Genomic DNA, 12132 nt, shown 5'->3' with positions numbered 1-12132 from the left:
GCATTTCTAGCTTGCTAAAGGCAGCACTTTAAAAATGTACCATCACTAAATCATCATTTTAAAAAGAGATCATTGTCAACATGTCTGGCAGCTTCTGCGTAGTCAGTTTTACTCCATGGAGGGAGAGTAGGTGTGAAATCTGTTGCATTACAAAACGGCAACAGCTTTGATTTTTCAGTTAATGTTTGTTTGAGTCCCACTGTTATAATCCTATCAGTTTGACCTAATTTAACCTAAAGTTGCATTGATCAGTTTCAACGTTTTCTGTCCTCTGCAAAGGCTAACGTTATCCTCACACACAAAAAGAAGCACTGGTTGGTCTCAATGCTTAAAAGATTAGTACGCTGATTTAATCTTGTGGAGCTGTAACACTGATGTAACACTGTAACACTGCTGATGTTACTTCTTCCTCTTTTACGTACATTAACTCAGTCAGTTTGATCAGACTTTTAGGCGTGTAATGCTAGTAGCGGCTAACATAGCCTCAGGCCTCTTTGCCTTTAGCAGAGATAAGGAGCAGGCTACGATGATCTGGAAAGCCCTCTTCTGTCTAATTCCACACCCTTAGATCTTTTCCATTTTAAAACTTGTCTTCAGACCCTCAAATGCTAAGTGACATTGCTTGAGGATATAGCAGACTTCACGGAACTCCCTCTGGATCCACCAAAGACTTTATACAACTTTTTGCTTTCATAAGAAGTGCAAAACATACTCTGTGCATAAAATTGGTAGAGTATCCCTTAAAATAAGCTAGATTTAAACAGGAGCTGTTATGCTACTGTACTTTCTGTCATATATTACATATATTACTATCACTGTTGCTCATATTAAACAGTTTTAAGGTTTCTGATATTGAGGTTAGAAATGAATAGAATGCCTTTAGTGTCACTATAGAGATTTACAGTTTGGGTTATTGCATGCAAAATTAAGTATTGCACAGTGGTGGTTTATAGTGGGAAGTCCTTGGAATGAGGGGTGGAACTGTGTTACGAGTGCATGTGTGAGTTCAGGCTGGTTATGACTTTTGGGAAGAAACTGTTCTTGAGTCTTTGTGCTGATGCACCCGTAGCTGTTCCCTGAGGGAAGCAGGTTGAAGCAGGTGGAACAGGTTAAAATTAGTTCTCAGCGTGGGAACTGACCCCGGTAATGTTTGTTTCTCTGCTGAGGCAGTGGGAGAATAGATGTCCATCAGGGAGGGCAGCCGATGATCTTCTGTGCTGCGCTGACTGCTCTCTGAAGCCTCACTCTATTCGCCTTAGTGTATCTGCCGTACCATACTGTGATGCAGTATGTCAGCAGGTTCTCTATGGATGAGCGGTAGACGGTCAGCAGCAAGTTGGAGTCCAGCTTGTACTTCCTGAGAACCCTCAGGAAGTGCCGTTGGGCCTTTTTGATGACCGCTGTGATGTTGTCTGTCCAGGAGATGTCAGCAGAGATGAGGAGCCTGAAGGTGTGGACCCTCTTGACACACTCCCCGTTGATGTATAGGGGGGCTAAGTCAGTGCTGTGCCTCCTGAAGCCGACAGTGACCTCTTTGGTTTTCTTGGTGTTCAGTGGCAGGTTGTTCTCTGAACACCATGCTGCCAACTTCAGGACTTCCTCCCTGTAGGCTGCCTCGTCTCCCTTTGAGATGAGTCCGACTACCATGGTGTCATCAGCAAACTTCATGATGAGGTCGATGATGTGGGCTTGAACTGCAGTAGTGGCTATAGAGACAATACATAAGGGGGGTTAAGCACACAGGCCTGTGGGGAGCCAGTGCTCAGCGTGTGAGTGGAGGAGACATGAGGTCTGAGTCTCACAGTCGGGAGCCAGTTTGTAAAAAAGTCTTTTACCCAGGCACATGTGAGAAGGGGGAGGCCAAGAGTGACCAGTTGGATGATTATATTGAAGACTGAGCTGTAGTCCACAAAGAGCATCTGCACATAGCTTTGCCACTGGTCTGGGTGGCTCAGCACAGAGTGGAGGGCTATGGCGATGGTGTCTTCTGTGGATCTGTTTGCATGATATGCAAACTGTTTAGTGTTTGCACAAGTAATACCTCTGAGTCTAAAGCTTGGGCTACAGACTGCTCTAAATGCTCCATTACTGAAAATTTTCTTCTTCTTGTTTGGGCTCTATATGATGTCTTTGAGAGCAGAAATCCAAAATCTCTGTGATCATCTGAGGCACACAGCTTCAGCTGTGAATGCAGAAGCTCCACCTACCTGCTGTTCACATCTTTTGTTAGTAAGAGGCTGTCAGAGATATAAAGCAGCTTGTTTCAGACGCTGCACTGTGCACTGATGGGCTACACCAGGGCCCAATGAATAAATATCAAATGGTACCACTTTACAATAAGTCTCTCCTTATAGATGCTAATAAATAGTTTATAGCTATATTATTAATTAATCTGTAAATGCTTTATAAACCATTATTAATGGTTTATTATGCATTAGTTAAGGGTGAGAAAAAGAAAAAAAACTGACCGGTTTCTTGCCAAATAGTGAGCCAAATGTGTTCACCTATATATTTCATCTAGAGTTGCTATATTAAACATTTCAGACTAAGTTACTATCCTGTAAGCACAATCAGCATTTGTAAACATATTTTTTATCATATAAAATTGTACTTCATAAATGCATTATAAATATCCACAACTATCAATCGGAGCTTTGTTGTAAAGTGTAAAGCATAAAACCATTTATTAATGAATAATAAATATTTATAAATGCCACATGGGAGACTTATTGTAAAGTGTAAAGCATAAAACCATTTATTAATGACAAATAAACATTTATAAATGCCAAATGGGAGCCTTATTGTAAAGTGTAAAGCATAAAACCATTTATTAATGACAAATAAACATTTATAAATGCCACATGGGAGACTTATTGTAAAGTGTAAAGCATAAAACCATTTATTAATGACAAATAAACATTTATAAATGCCAAATGGGAGCCTTATTGTAAAGTGTAAAGCATGACACCATTTATTTATGACTACTAAACATTTATAAATGACAAAAGAGAGTTTTGTTGTAAAGTTTAAAACATGTCAACATTTATTTATGATCAACAAACATTTCTAAGTATTACTGGGCATTACTATAAAAAGTATAAAGCACCAACAGTTATTTAGCATTGCTAAACTTATATACAAGCCCTTTAAAGATAGCTAAAACTATATTAAGGAAACAAATCCCATCCCTAAATTCACCACTGGCATAAAACAAAGGAAAATTATAATAATTATAATATAATAAATTATTATACCTTAACTGAAACTGCACAGCCGTATTATTTACTCTACACACATTTATACAAATCAAAACATTAAAAAAAAAACAATAAAATAAACTAACAGGTAAATCTCTTAGTTGTGTGGAAACTCAACACATATGTGAACAGATCTTTGAAAAATGATTGGTTTTGCAGCTCTTTTCTTCAGTTCAATATGCTCAAAAAACAAAACCACTTAGAACAAATTAGGGTTTCAGACAGATTTCCCTCTTCGAATTGGAAGCAAAGTACCAGCGGCCTTCATACTTTCTATTTTGTTTTTTACTTCATCACTGCCTTGAATTGCAGCCTCACATCGCTTAGCAAAAGCTAGTACCGTCTCTCCACTAGGCCTGTTGGACAGTAGCTCCTGGTAGACATTGGGGACCGCAATAGCAAGCTCCCCAACTGATGAAGTGGACACAACAGTGTTCCTGTCGAGCCCATGCTTCTGAAAAGCTTTGGTCATGGTCTTCGTCTTTGGAAATGTCTTGAGGAGGGATTTGTATCGCTGCACAATGTCATTTGGCGTTTGAACTAAAAATGAAAACAAAGCAAATAATTAGAAAAGCAAATGCTCAAAGCATACTAATCTATAAAAAAAACACCCAGCACGCCCCTGCGGGCGGTTTATCCTTCAAGCTCGGGTCCTCTACCAGAGGCCTGGGAGCTTGAGGGTCCTGCGCAGTATCTTAGCTGTTCCCAGGACTGCGCTCTTCTGGACAGAGATCTCCGATGTTGTTCCCGGGATCTGCTGGAGCCACTCGCCTAGCTTGGGAGTCACCGCACCTAGTGCTCCGATTACCACGGGGACCACCGTTACCTTCACCCTCCACATCCTCTCGAGCTCTTCTCTGAGCCCTTGGTATTTCTCCAGCTTCTCGTGTTCCTTCTTCCTGATATTGCTGTCATTCGGAACCGCTACATCGATCACTACGGCCGTCTTCTTCCGTTTGTCTACCACCACTATGTCCGGTTGGTTAGCCACCACCATTTTGTCCGTCTGTATCTGGAAGTCCCACAGGATCTTAGCTCGGTCATTCTCCACCACCCTTGGGGGCATCTCCCATTTTGACCTCGGGACTTCCAGGTTATACTCGGCACAGATGTTCCTGTACACTATGCCGGCCACTTGGTTATGGCGTTCCATGTATGCCTTGCCTGCTAGCTAGCATATATATATATATATATATATATATATATATATATATATATATATATATATATATACACACACACACACACACACACACACACACACACACAGATAGATATGTATATATGACATAGTGAACACAGAGTAATTTTTAGAACAAATTAAAATCATAATACTATCTTTTATGTCACATTTATAGTATCCTCTTCTGTAAAATCTTCTCTTCCAAAATCTTTTGCTCACCACGCTGCCGGAGCTTCTTCTGCTCCTTCTTGGGTTTCTTGGCTCTTGAATGCTTTTTGTTGTATTTGTGCTTTTGCTTCTTTGGGGATGAAGATGAGGATGACCACACAGACGATACAGATGAAGATGCGAAAGATGAATCTGAGTTTTCAGAAGCCTTCGAGGAAAATGGATCATTGAATGGTTCGTCTTTAGGTTGCTCTGCAGGATGTAAACAACAAAATGGCTGGTTTTAGAAACAAGTCCCCTGTTTTTCAATTACACAATTGATGATTTAGTAAGCTTATGTGCTTAAAGAGAATGAGGATTTTGTTATAGAAAATCATCATGTGAATAAGGTGTACATATATACACATATATATACATATATATATACACACATATATATTAGGGGTGCAACGATACACAAAATTCACGGTTCGGTTCGGTTCGATCCTTTGGTGTCACGGTTCGATATTTTTTCGATACAAAAAAAATGTTCATGCCTTTTTAATTTGTCATTTATTAAAATTATAAATATATATTTTAACTCAAAAGTACAGTTTTTAAATTTAACCCTAACCCTTGTGCGTGTTTTTTATTTTGACAGCGAATGCGCACCTGTGGACCACTTATGTGCAGCCCTGGTTATTTAGCTCGTCATATTGCAGCCACAGAAATTCTTTTGTCCATGAAACCATAAAGCTGCACTTTCTTTTTGCCTTATAGTCTGATTTGTCATAACTTCTCCGTTTTGTGGTAAGCTTTTCTTTGGCTGTCACTTCTTCACCCTGACCTGTCTTATTTGGCTCAGCAGAACTAAAATATATATTCTGCTGCTTTTACACAGGCACTCACATAAGCTCAGCGATTCTCTGCGCGATCAACCTCTCACATGTTTAAGCTTGCTGCGGGAGATTTCACTTGTCATGTTTGCATATAAGCTAACGATTAATAAGACGATGTCAGAGGAATTGGTGCACAAATTATCATCACTCACAGGTCAGTGCTGTCGCTCTCTATACACAGTTCGCAGGATTGCAAAGTGAAAGCAAAAAAACAAGCGCAAATTCAAACGCGATTTCAATATGTCACATACTGACAGAGGCTCACCGATGCCAATGACATAATTACCCAGCTACATTTCTGAAAGAATGCAAAAGCATTGACATATATTTTTCCTTCCTACAATAGCCCAACGGGCAGGGAAGAGATAGATTTTGGTAGCCCGACTGAAAAAATCGCTAGCTCCGGGACGTCGGGCTAGCGATATTGCGAGCCCTGTATCTGATTGAGGAATCACTCATCTTTGGAAAAGAGAGTTTATTACAGAGAAATGTCTCTTTCCAAAATAAAAGCTATACTATCCGCTTCTTCTGGGCTATATTCTCAGCAGCATAAGGAGAATCATGTGCTAACAGCTGTCTAAATGACTCGGCTAAAGTTAGTAGCATGCTTGTTGTTTTGGTCTTTGCACTAGGATGATGTCGGCGTAAATGTGCAGTCATATTCGTTGTGTTCCCACTAGTGCTTTCAGGTTAATCTCGTTGAAATGACCTTAACGCCACAACACGGCAAATCTCCGTTAACGAGCTACCGCCGATCGCCCCGTGCATGGGGCTAGACGGCCAACACGTTAACGAGCTAACTGCGCTAACACACTAGTTCCCACCCATGTAATTGAGCATTGCATGGCACATCCAACATACTGTTTTACTTTAGTCCATGACTCGCTTACCTTCAGGGTCATACGTCACATGAAAACCAAAATAATTCCAAACGCCAGATCTGAATGAGGGTGCGGGAGGTGCCCTGCGCTCTTCCTTCTGACTATGCTGTCTGTGTGGAGCGCTCAGTGGATCTGCGCTCGACAGTGCAGCCTAGGCGGAGTAGTCGAACGCAGATTCACTGAGCGCTCAACACAGACAGCATCGTCAGAAGGAAAGTTGATAAAATAAATTACAAATGTTGTATTGTTCGATACATATGCGTACCGAACCGAAAGCACTGTATCGAACGGTTCAATATCGATACGAATATCGTTGCACCCCTAATATATATATATACATACATACATACATATATATATATATGAAACCTATATTAATTCTGATTGTAAGGCTGTTACATTACTAGTTCAAGTTGGAGTTATGATCTTATGAACTATGAAATTGAATCAATCAAGTTAGACCTGGCTGAACTGAATTTGGAACCAGATCTCTTTAGGAATGAACTAGCACAACACTTAAAGTTAACTGACTAAAATCTTTTAATCAACACAATGACAATAAGGGAACTTCACTGGGATTGATAAATTATCTAATGTTTATTTGAAGACTGTAAAATAAAAACAATGTTCATGGAACAAGTCTAGTTTCATACTTGTAAGGGATGATAGCTGACTTCGGAGAAAATCTCTCTCTCCTTCCAGTTCTTCAATTCTCTTCTTTTGCCACTCCAGTTTCTCCTTAAGAAAAGTCAGTTTCTCTCGCTCCTTGTTAAGAAGGGCAGTTGCAGTAGGGGCAGGATTAGAAGAAGAATCTAAAGAACAAACAATTATTAAATTACAATACTAAAATAATTTATAATTTAAACTTGGGAAACTCAAATAAAATATTGATTAAAAACGGTTACAACTGGAATTTATAAAAAGCCACTTTGTAAAAATTATGTTATATACACCTGTGGTGGTTCAGGCATTTCTAAAACAAGGCAAATAATTCTTATGTGTACTGCCTTACCAGGGTGTTTAATATAAATTTAATGATGCACATAAACAAAACTAAAAATATACAACTAAGTGATATAAATCGTTTCGAATAACCAATAGTAATAGAGCTATTCACATGTTATGTGATGTTAGTTAGCCACTGTAGCTAGCAGCCAAATGGCTCGGTAGCTAGCTAGCTAGCATTATACTCACCTTCATGTCTAACTGCTGACGTCGTTGGCTTAGTGCAATCTAGATCATCCAGTCTCTGCTTTTTGTATCTCTTCGAACGTGTGCTAACTGTGTAAGTCGCAGACGCACACAAATTTTTATCTTCTGCTCCATCCATGGTGCAGCAACTTGAACGAGCGCCTTCAGTGTGTCTGTTCGTGCCCCTTTGGCTTGACCTTCCAGAGCGCTCCACTGCCTGTCGCGCTCTGAGAGGAGGGGCTTTCCTTAATAAAGTTAACTGTGATTGGATGGTTGTATAAGCTCCTCTGCGTTTAAATTAAATTTGTTTTCCCTCCCTTTGGCGGCAGAACATATTTCTTTAGCATGAATCCAGCGGGTTAGATCTACATAACAAAGTCGGAGATACATTATAACAGGTGAGACAATCCTCTTTTTTGCGTGGGACTATTTTTGATTATAGGGCTTGTTTTATATAGCATGTGAAGTTCTTTAACTCTGAACCGATTTGCACTAGACTCCCATAGAGTATTTTACGGTGTTTCGAGGTGATAATAAAATAAATTACTCATTTTTTCCCACCAGAATGTCTCTGGGAATGAGATTGCGCGCCAGAATAGAAGGAAAACAAACTAAATATAAGGCACTAAGGCTCATTAAATGGCTGCAGAAGAAACACCTGCTAAAAAAGAAGCTTAGATGTCCTGTTTGTCACCATAAGATGAAAATGATTTCCGTGGTGAAGAAAGACCAATATATGTGGTATGTATAATGCATGATAATGTAGTGCATGTAGTAAATATAACAAAATATTTCGGTTATCAATGCAAGAGGGAGCATTAACCTCTTTTCATTATTATTTTCTTCATACTTAATTTTGTGATTATCTTTTCAATTAATGCTCTTGTTTAAGGGTCCATTTCTTTACTTAACTCATTGATATGTTCTCAGGTGCTACAAAAGAGCAAGTCATAGGAAAGTTTCCAGAACAATTAGAACTAGCTCCCTCTTTGAGAAATCAAAAACATCTCTTTTCAGTTGGATGAAGTTCATTTACAGGTATATGTAGATGTAGACATTAATAGCAATGCACCTTTCATAATTGAACACCAATACGAGACTTGTGAAATAAAATTAGGGCCTCAGTAAGTAATAATTGCCTCAATTTCTATCACAGATTTTCACAAGGGCTCAGGCTCAGACAAATAGATATGATCGATGATGAAGTGGCTGGCAGCTCCAGAACACTAAGTAGCATGGCAAGACACATTCGACATGTTTGTATACGTGCAATTAAAAGACACAGAATAAACAATGGACACCGTCTTGGTGGTGACAGAGAATTTGTGGTTATAGATGAAAGCTGTCTCCGTCATCAGCGAAAGGTTGGTAAACTCTCAGACAGGTTTGTTAGAATCAATGCAGATCTGAATGTGTCCTCTAAACATGGAAACCTTTACCATAAGTAAAAAAAATTAGTAGAAGCAACCATCTTTTTGAATGTTTCTTTGTAGATATTTAATTTTATTCTTTTTAATTTTAATTCTGTTTAATTTTATTCTTTTTGTTTTCAGTATGCACGTGGACGCTTTGGAAATGCATGGAAAAGGAAGAAATGGGTATTTGGAATGATGGGAATTAAAGACAAAAGGCGAAGGCTCGTGTTAAAACTTGTTGAAAAACGATCAAGGCGCCACCTTGTTCCTCTGATCAGACAGCATGTTAAGTTGGGTAGTGCCATTATCAGTGATGAGTGGAGAGCCTGCAAGAATGTTTTGACAAACATAGGGTACAGACATTACACTGTAAATCACAGCAGGTGGTTTGTAGATCCTCAATCTGGCAGTCATACACAGCATATGGAAAGGGCTTGGATGGCCATCAAAGGACATGTCCGTAGACTAAGAGGAAATCGCACTGAGAAGTTGCTGGAGGAACACCTGATGGTTCTTGAGTGGTCATCTTGGCTTGGTTCGCGACACCCTGATGGACCACTGGGACGCTTATTTAAGGACATACAAAAAATATTTCCAGTTTGAACCAGTCTGGCATGAACTTTTTTTGGAGTGGGTGACTGTTTGGTGTTTTAAAAAACACATTTAATGTTACATGTGTTACTCTTACAATACATTTTTGACAGTAGTTAAATGTTATTTCAAGCACTGATTGTAATTTAGGTCTAAGTGTTATAAATGGTGACATTATACATTTAAGACTCACTTTTGGCAATTAAATGTTTATTAGTGATTAATAAATGTTGTTATGCTTTACATTTTACAATAAGGCTCCCATGTGGCATTTATAAATGTTTATTTGTCATTAATAAATGGTGTTATGCTTTACACTTTACAATAAGTCTCCCATGTGGCATTTATAAATATTTATTATTCATTAATAAATGGTTTTATGCTTTACACTTTACAACAAAGCTCCGATTGACAGTTGTGGATATTTATAATGCATTTATGAAGTACAATTTTATATGATAAAAAATATGTTTACAAATGCTGATTGTGCTTACAGGATAGTAACTTAGTCTGAAATGTTTAATATAGCAACTCTAGATGAAATATATAGGTGAACACATTTGGCTCACTATTTGGCAAGAAACCGGTCAGTTTTTTTCTTTTTCTCACCCTTAACTAATGCATAATAAACCATTAATAATGGTTTATAAAGCATTTACAGATTAATTAATAATATAGCTATAAACTATTTATTAGCCTCTATAAGGGGAGACTTATTGTAAAGTGGTACCGCTGGCATCATCAGCAATGTGCATGTAAGAAGAGTATACAAATGGCTTTTATGAAAGATGCCCGTGATTCAAAGACCATCTGTGTTTCCAGAGTTCCTGCTCGCTTCCCTCAAACTTCAGATTCAACAATAAATTTGATCTGTTCATGCTTCAAATTTAGTATGGAAAAATATCAAAACAAAATGAATAACTAAATAAATAAAAGTGCAAAAACATTTTTTTTTATAATTAGTTAATGAGATTTAAGAGCGGTATCAATCTTCCCGTATAAGTCATCTGTCAACCTATGTCCTAAACTTCCAAAGTATTTTTCCACAGTAGACAGAGGAAACTAGATAATTGAACATTAGTTCAAGTAGACATGTGATGTGATCTTTTTTCATAAGCACTCATTGTGTCAATCTCCTTGATTGCTGCCTGTTTAATGGAGTAAAAGAGAAGATGGATGTTATCACTGGGTGAATCCCAAGGCATCTTTAATTGTCAGTCTGGCACAAAATGAGTCCCCGTCCTAATTTATTTGGCTTAATTTATCAACACACTGCCTTTCCATTCACATGGGAGCTGTTGCAGCCACTGAATCAGTTTTAGCCTCCTCACTACTTCTAATGCAAGACCTCTCTACATGCGCCGCTTCCTACATTCAGTGCTGATCACAAAGTAAACCATTATATTATCCATCGACTTCAAAAACGCAGATCTGAGGCACGATGACAAGGTGCAATCAAAGAGGAAGACCGACAAGGATCAGATAGCCACCCCCAATCAGTCTCATACTCAAAATTGACTTCATCTTTTTTACCTCGTCCTTATATCTCATTTTCTTCCTCATCAGAGTCTCCATCTCGTCTCATTGCTTCCGATTAGCACGGCGGCCAGAGCAGATGAAATTTTGTGTAATGGTCAACTGTAATGGTAACTTTGAGGGATTGCTGAATCTCTGACTTTTCAAGAGGTCGCAGTGAACATTTTCTAATCACAGTGTTTATCTTTCCAGCCCGCCCCATAAAAACAGTCTAGGTGAGATTAACAAAGTAAATGATATGTTCTGAATGACTAAATGTTTGGTCTGACATTGCTGCCTTTTTAAAGTCAGCAAAGCGTTCAGTGGCTCAACACACCACAAGATCGTAAAACAGGAATAACCATTTACACTTTGCACGTAACCAGAGGTGATAATGAACACTCTGAGCAAGCTAATAATACCGGTCCTGTCCATCTGCTTTGGAATAATGCTAAAAGGAGACAAGTGTATGAAAGGAACCGAATCTAAAGTGGCTTTTATTTGAGTAAGCATGACCATTTGCATTAGGGTGTTAAAACCTTAAAATACAAGTAAATAAGGTTAAATGAATTTTAAATCCATTACAAGATGGTTAAAAACATCTAAAATTTCCAGTTATGTTTGATAGTAAAGGTTACAATTAATTTTTTTTCTGATGTTGGCAAAATTTTGGACGTCAAATTGTGAAACCAGATGTTCAAACAGATTTATTAAAAGAAATTGGTGAACTTTCCATCCATATATATGGAAACTATTTATATTTATTTCTAAATATAAAAGATATCTATTATTACCTGAGGTTTTTAATAAACATTTACAAAGAGGTGTTTTCCCTGAAGATATTAAATAAACAAAGGTCATTCCCACATTAAAAAAGAGACAAACGACACCTATCCTCTGGGAGGAAGGATGTCGGCTGTATTACATGGTAACTTCAATTAAAGTATCGAGCATTTCATATAGTTTATGGATAGCTTATACTTCTTATCCTAGGTCATTGTTTGACAAGGGTTCCCAGCTTAGGAACTAAATCCATGATTCTGTAACAGACAG

General features: G+C 38.3%; 1 protein-coding gene and 1 long non-coding RNA gene across 3 annotated transcripts; one reads left to right on the top strand and one right to left on the bottom strand.

Annotated features, from left to right (window-relative positions):
• Positions 1–2328: 2328 nt before the first annotated feature.
• LOC113035067 (coiled-coil domain-containing protein 106-like) lies at positions 2329–7820 on the bottom strand. Its single transcript, XM_080288109.1, has 4 exons — positions 7562–7820; positions 7021–7179; positions 4660–4860; positions 2329–3797 (listed from the first exon to the last, which is right to left on the bottom strand). Exons 1-4 carry the CDS (start codon positions 7695–7697, stop codon positions 3475–3477), a joined length of 819 nt encoding a protein of 272 aa, XP_080144235.1. The 5' UTR covers positions 7698–7820; the 3' UTR covers positions 2329–3474.
• Positions 7821–7867: 47 nt separating this feature from the next.
• On the top strand, positions 7868–9886 carry LOC113035068 (uncharacterized). Of its 2 annotated transcripts, XR_013901077.1 has the most exons (3): positions 7868–7956; positions 8123–8299; positions 9112–9886. It is a non-coding gene; the product is annotated as an uncharacterized LOC113035068 (long non-coding RNA). The 2 variants fall into 2 exon arrangements; XR_003274276.2 differs by lacking the exons at positions 7868–7956; positions 8123–8299 and adding an exon at positions 8306–8922.
• The last annotated feature ends 2246 nt before the right edge of the window (positions 9887–12132 follow it).

This window comes from Astatotilapia calliptera, chromosome 13, assembly GCF_964374335.1.
Source record: "Astatotilapia calliptera chromosome 13, fAstCal68.1, whole genome shotgun sequence".
Taxonomy (NCBI): Eukaryota; Metazoa; Chordata; class Actinopteri; order Cichliformes; family Cichlidae; genus Astatotilapia; species Astatotilapia calliptera.
This window is presented reverse-complemented; position numbering and strand designations above follow the sequence as displayed.

Excerpts from the sequence above, each read along its gene's own strand:
- LOC113035067 (XM_080288109.1), bottom strand. The coding sequence starts at position 7,697 with ATGGATGGAGCAGAAGATAAAAATTTGTGTGCGTCTGCGACTTACACA. Across the intron at positions 7,180-7,561 it reads GTCAGCAGTTAGACATGAAG|ATTCTTCTTCTAATCCTGCC; the intron begins GTGAGTATAATG and ends TTTGTTCTTTAG. Across the intron at positions 3,798-4,659 it reads GAAGAAGCTCCGGCAGCGTG|TTCAAACGCCAAATGACATT; the intron begins GTGAGCAAAAGA and ends TTTCATTTTTAG.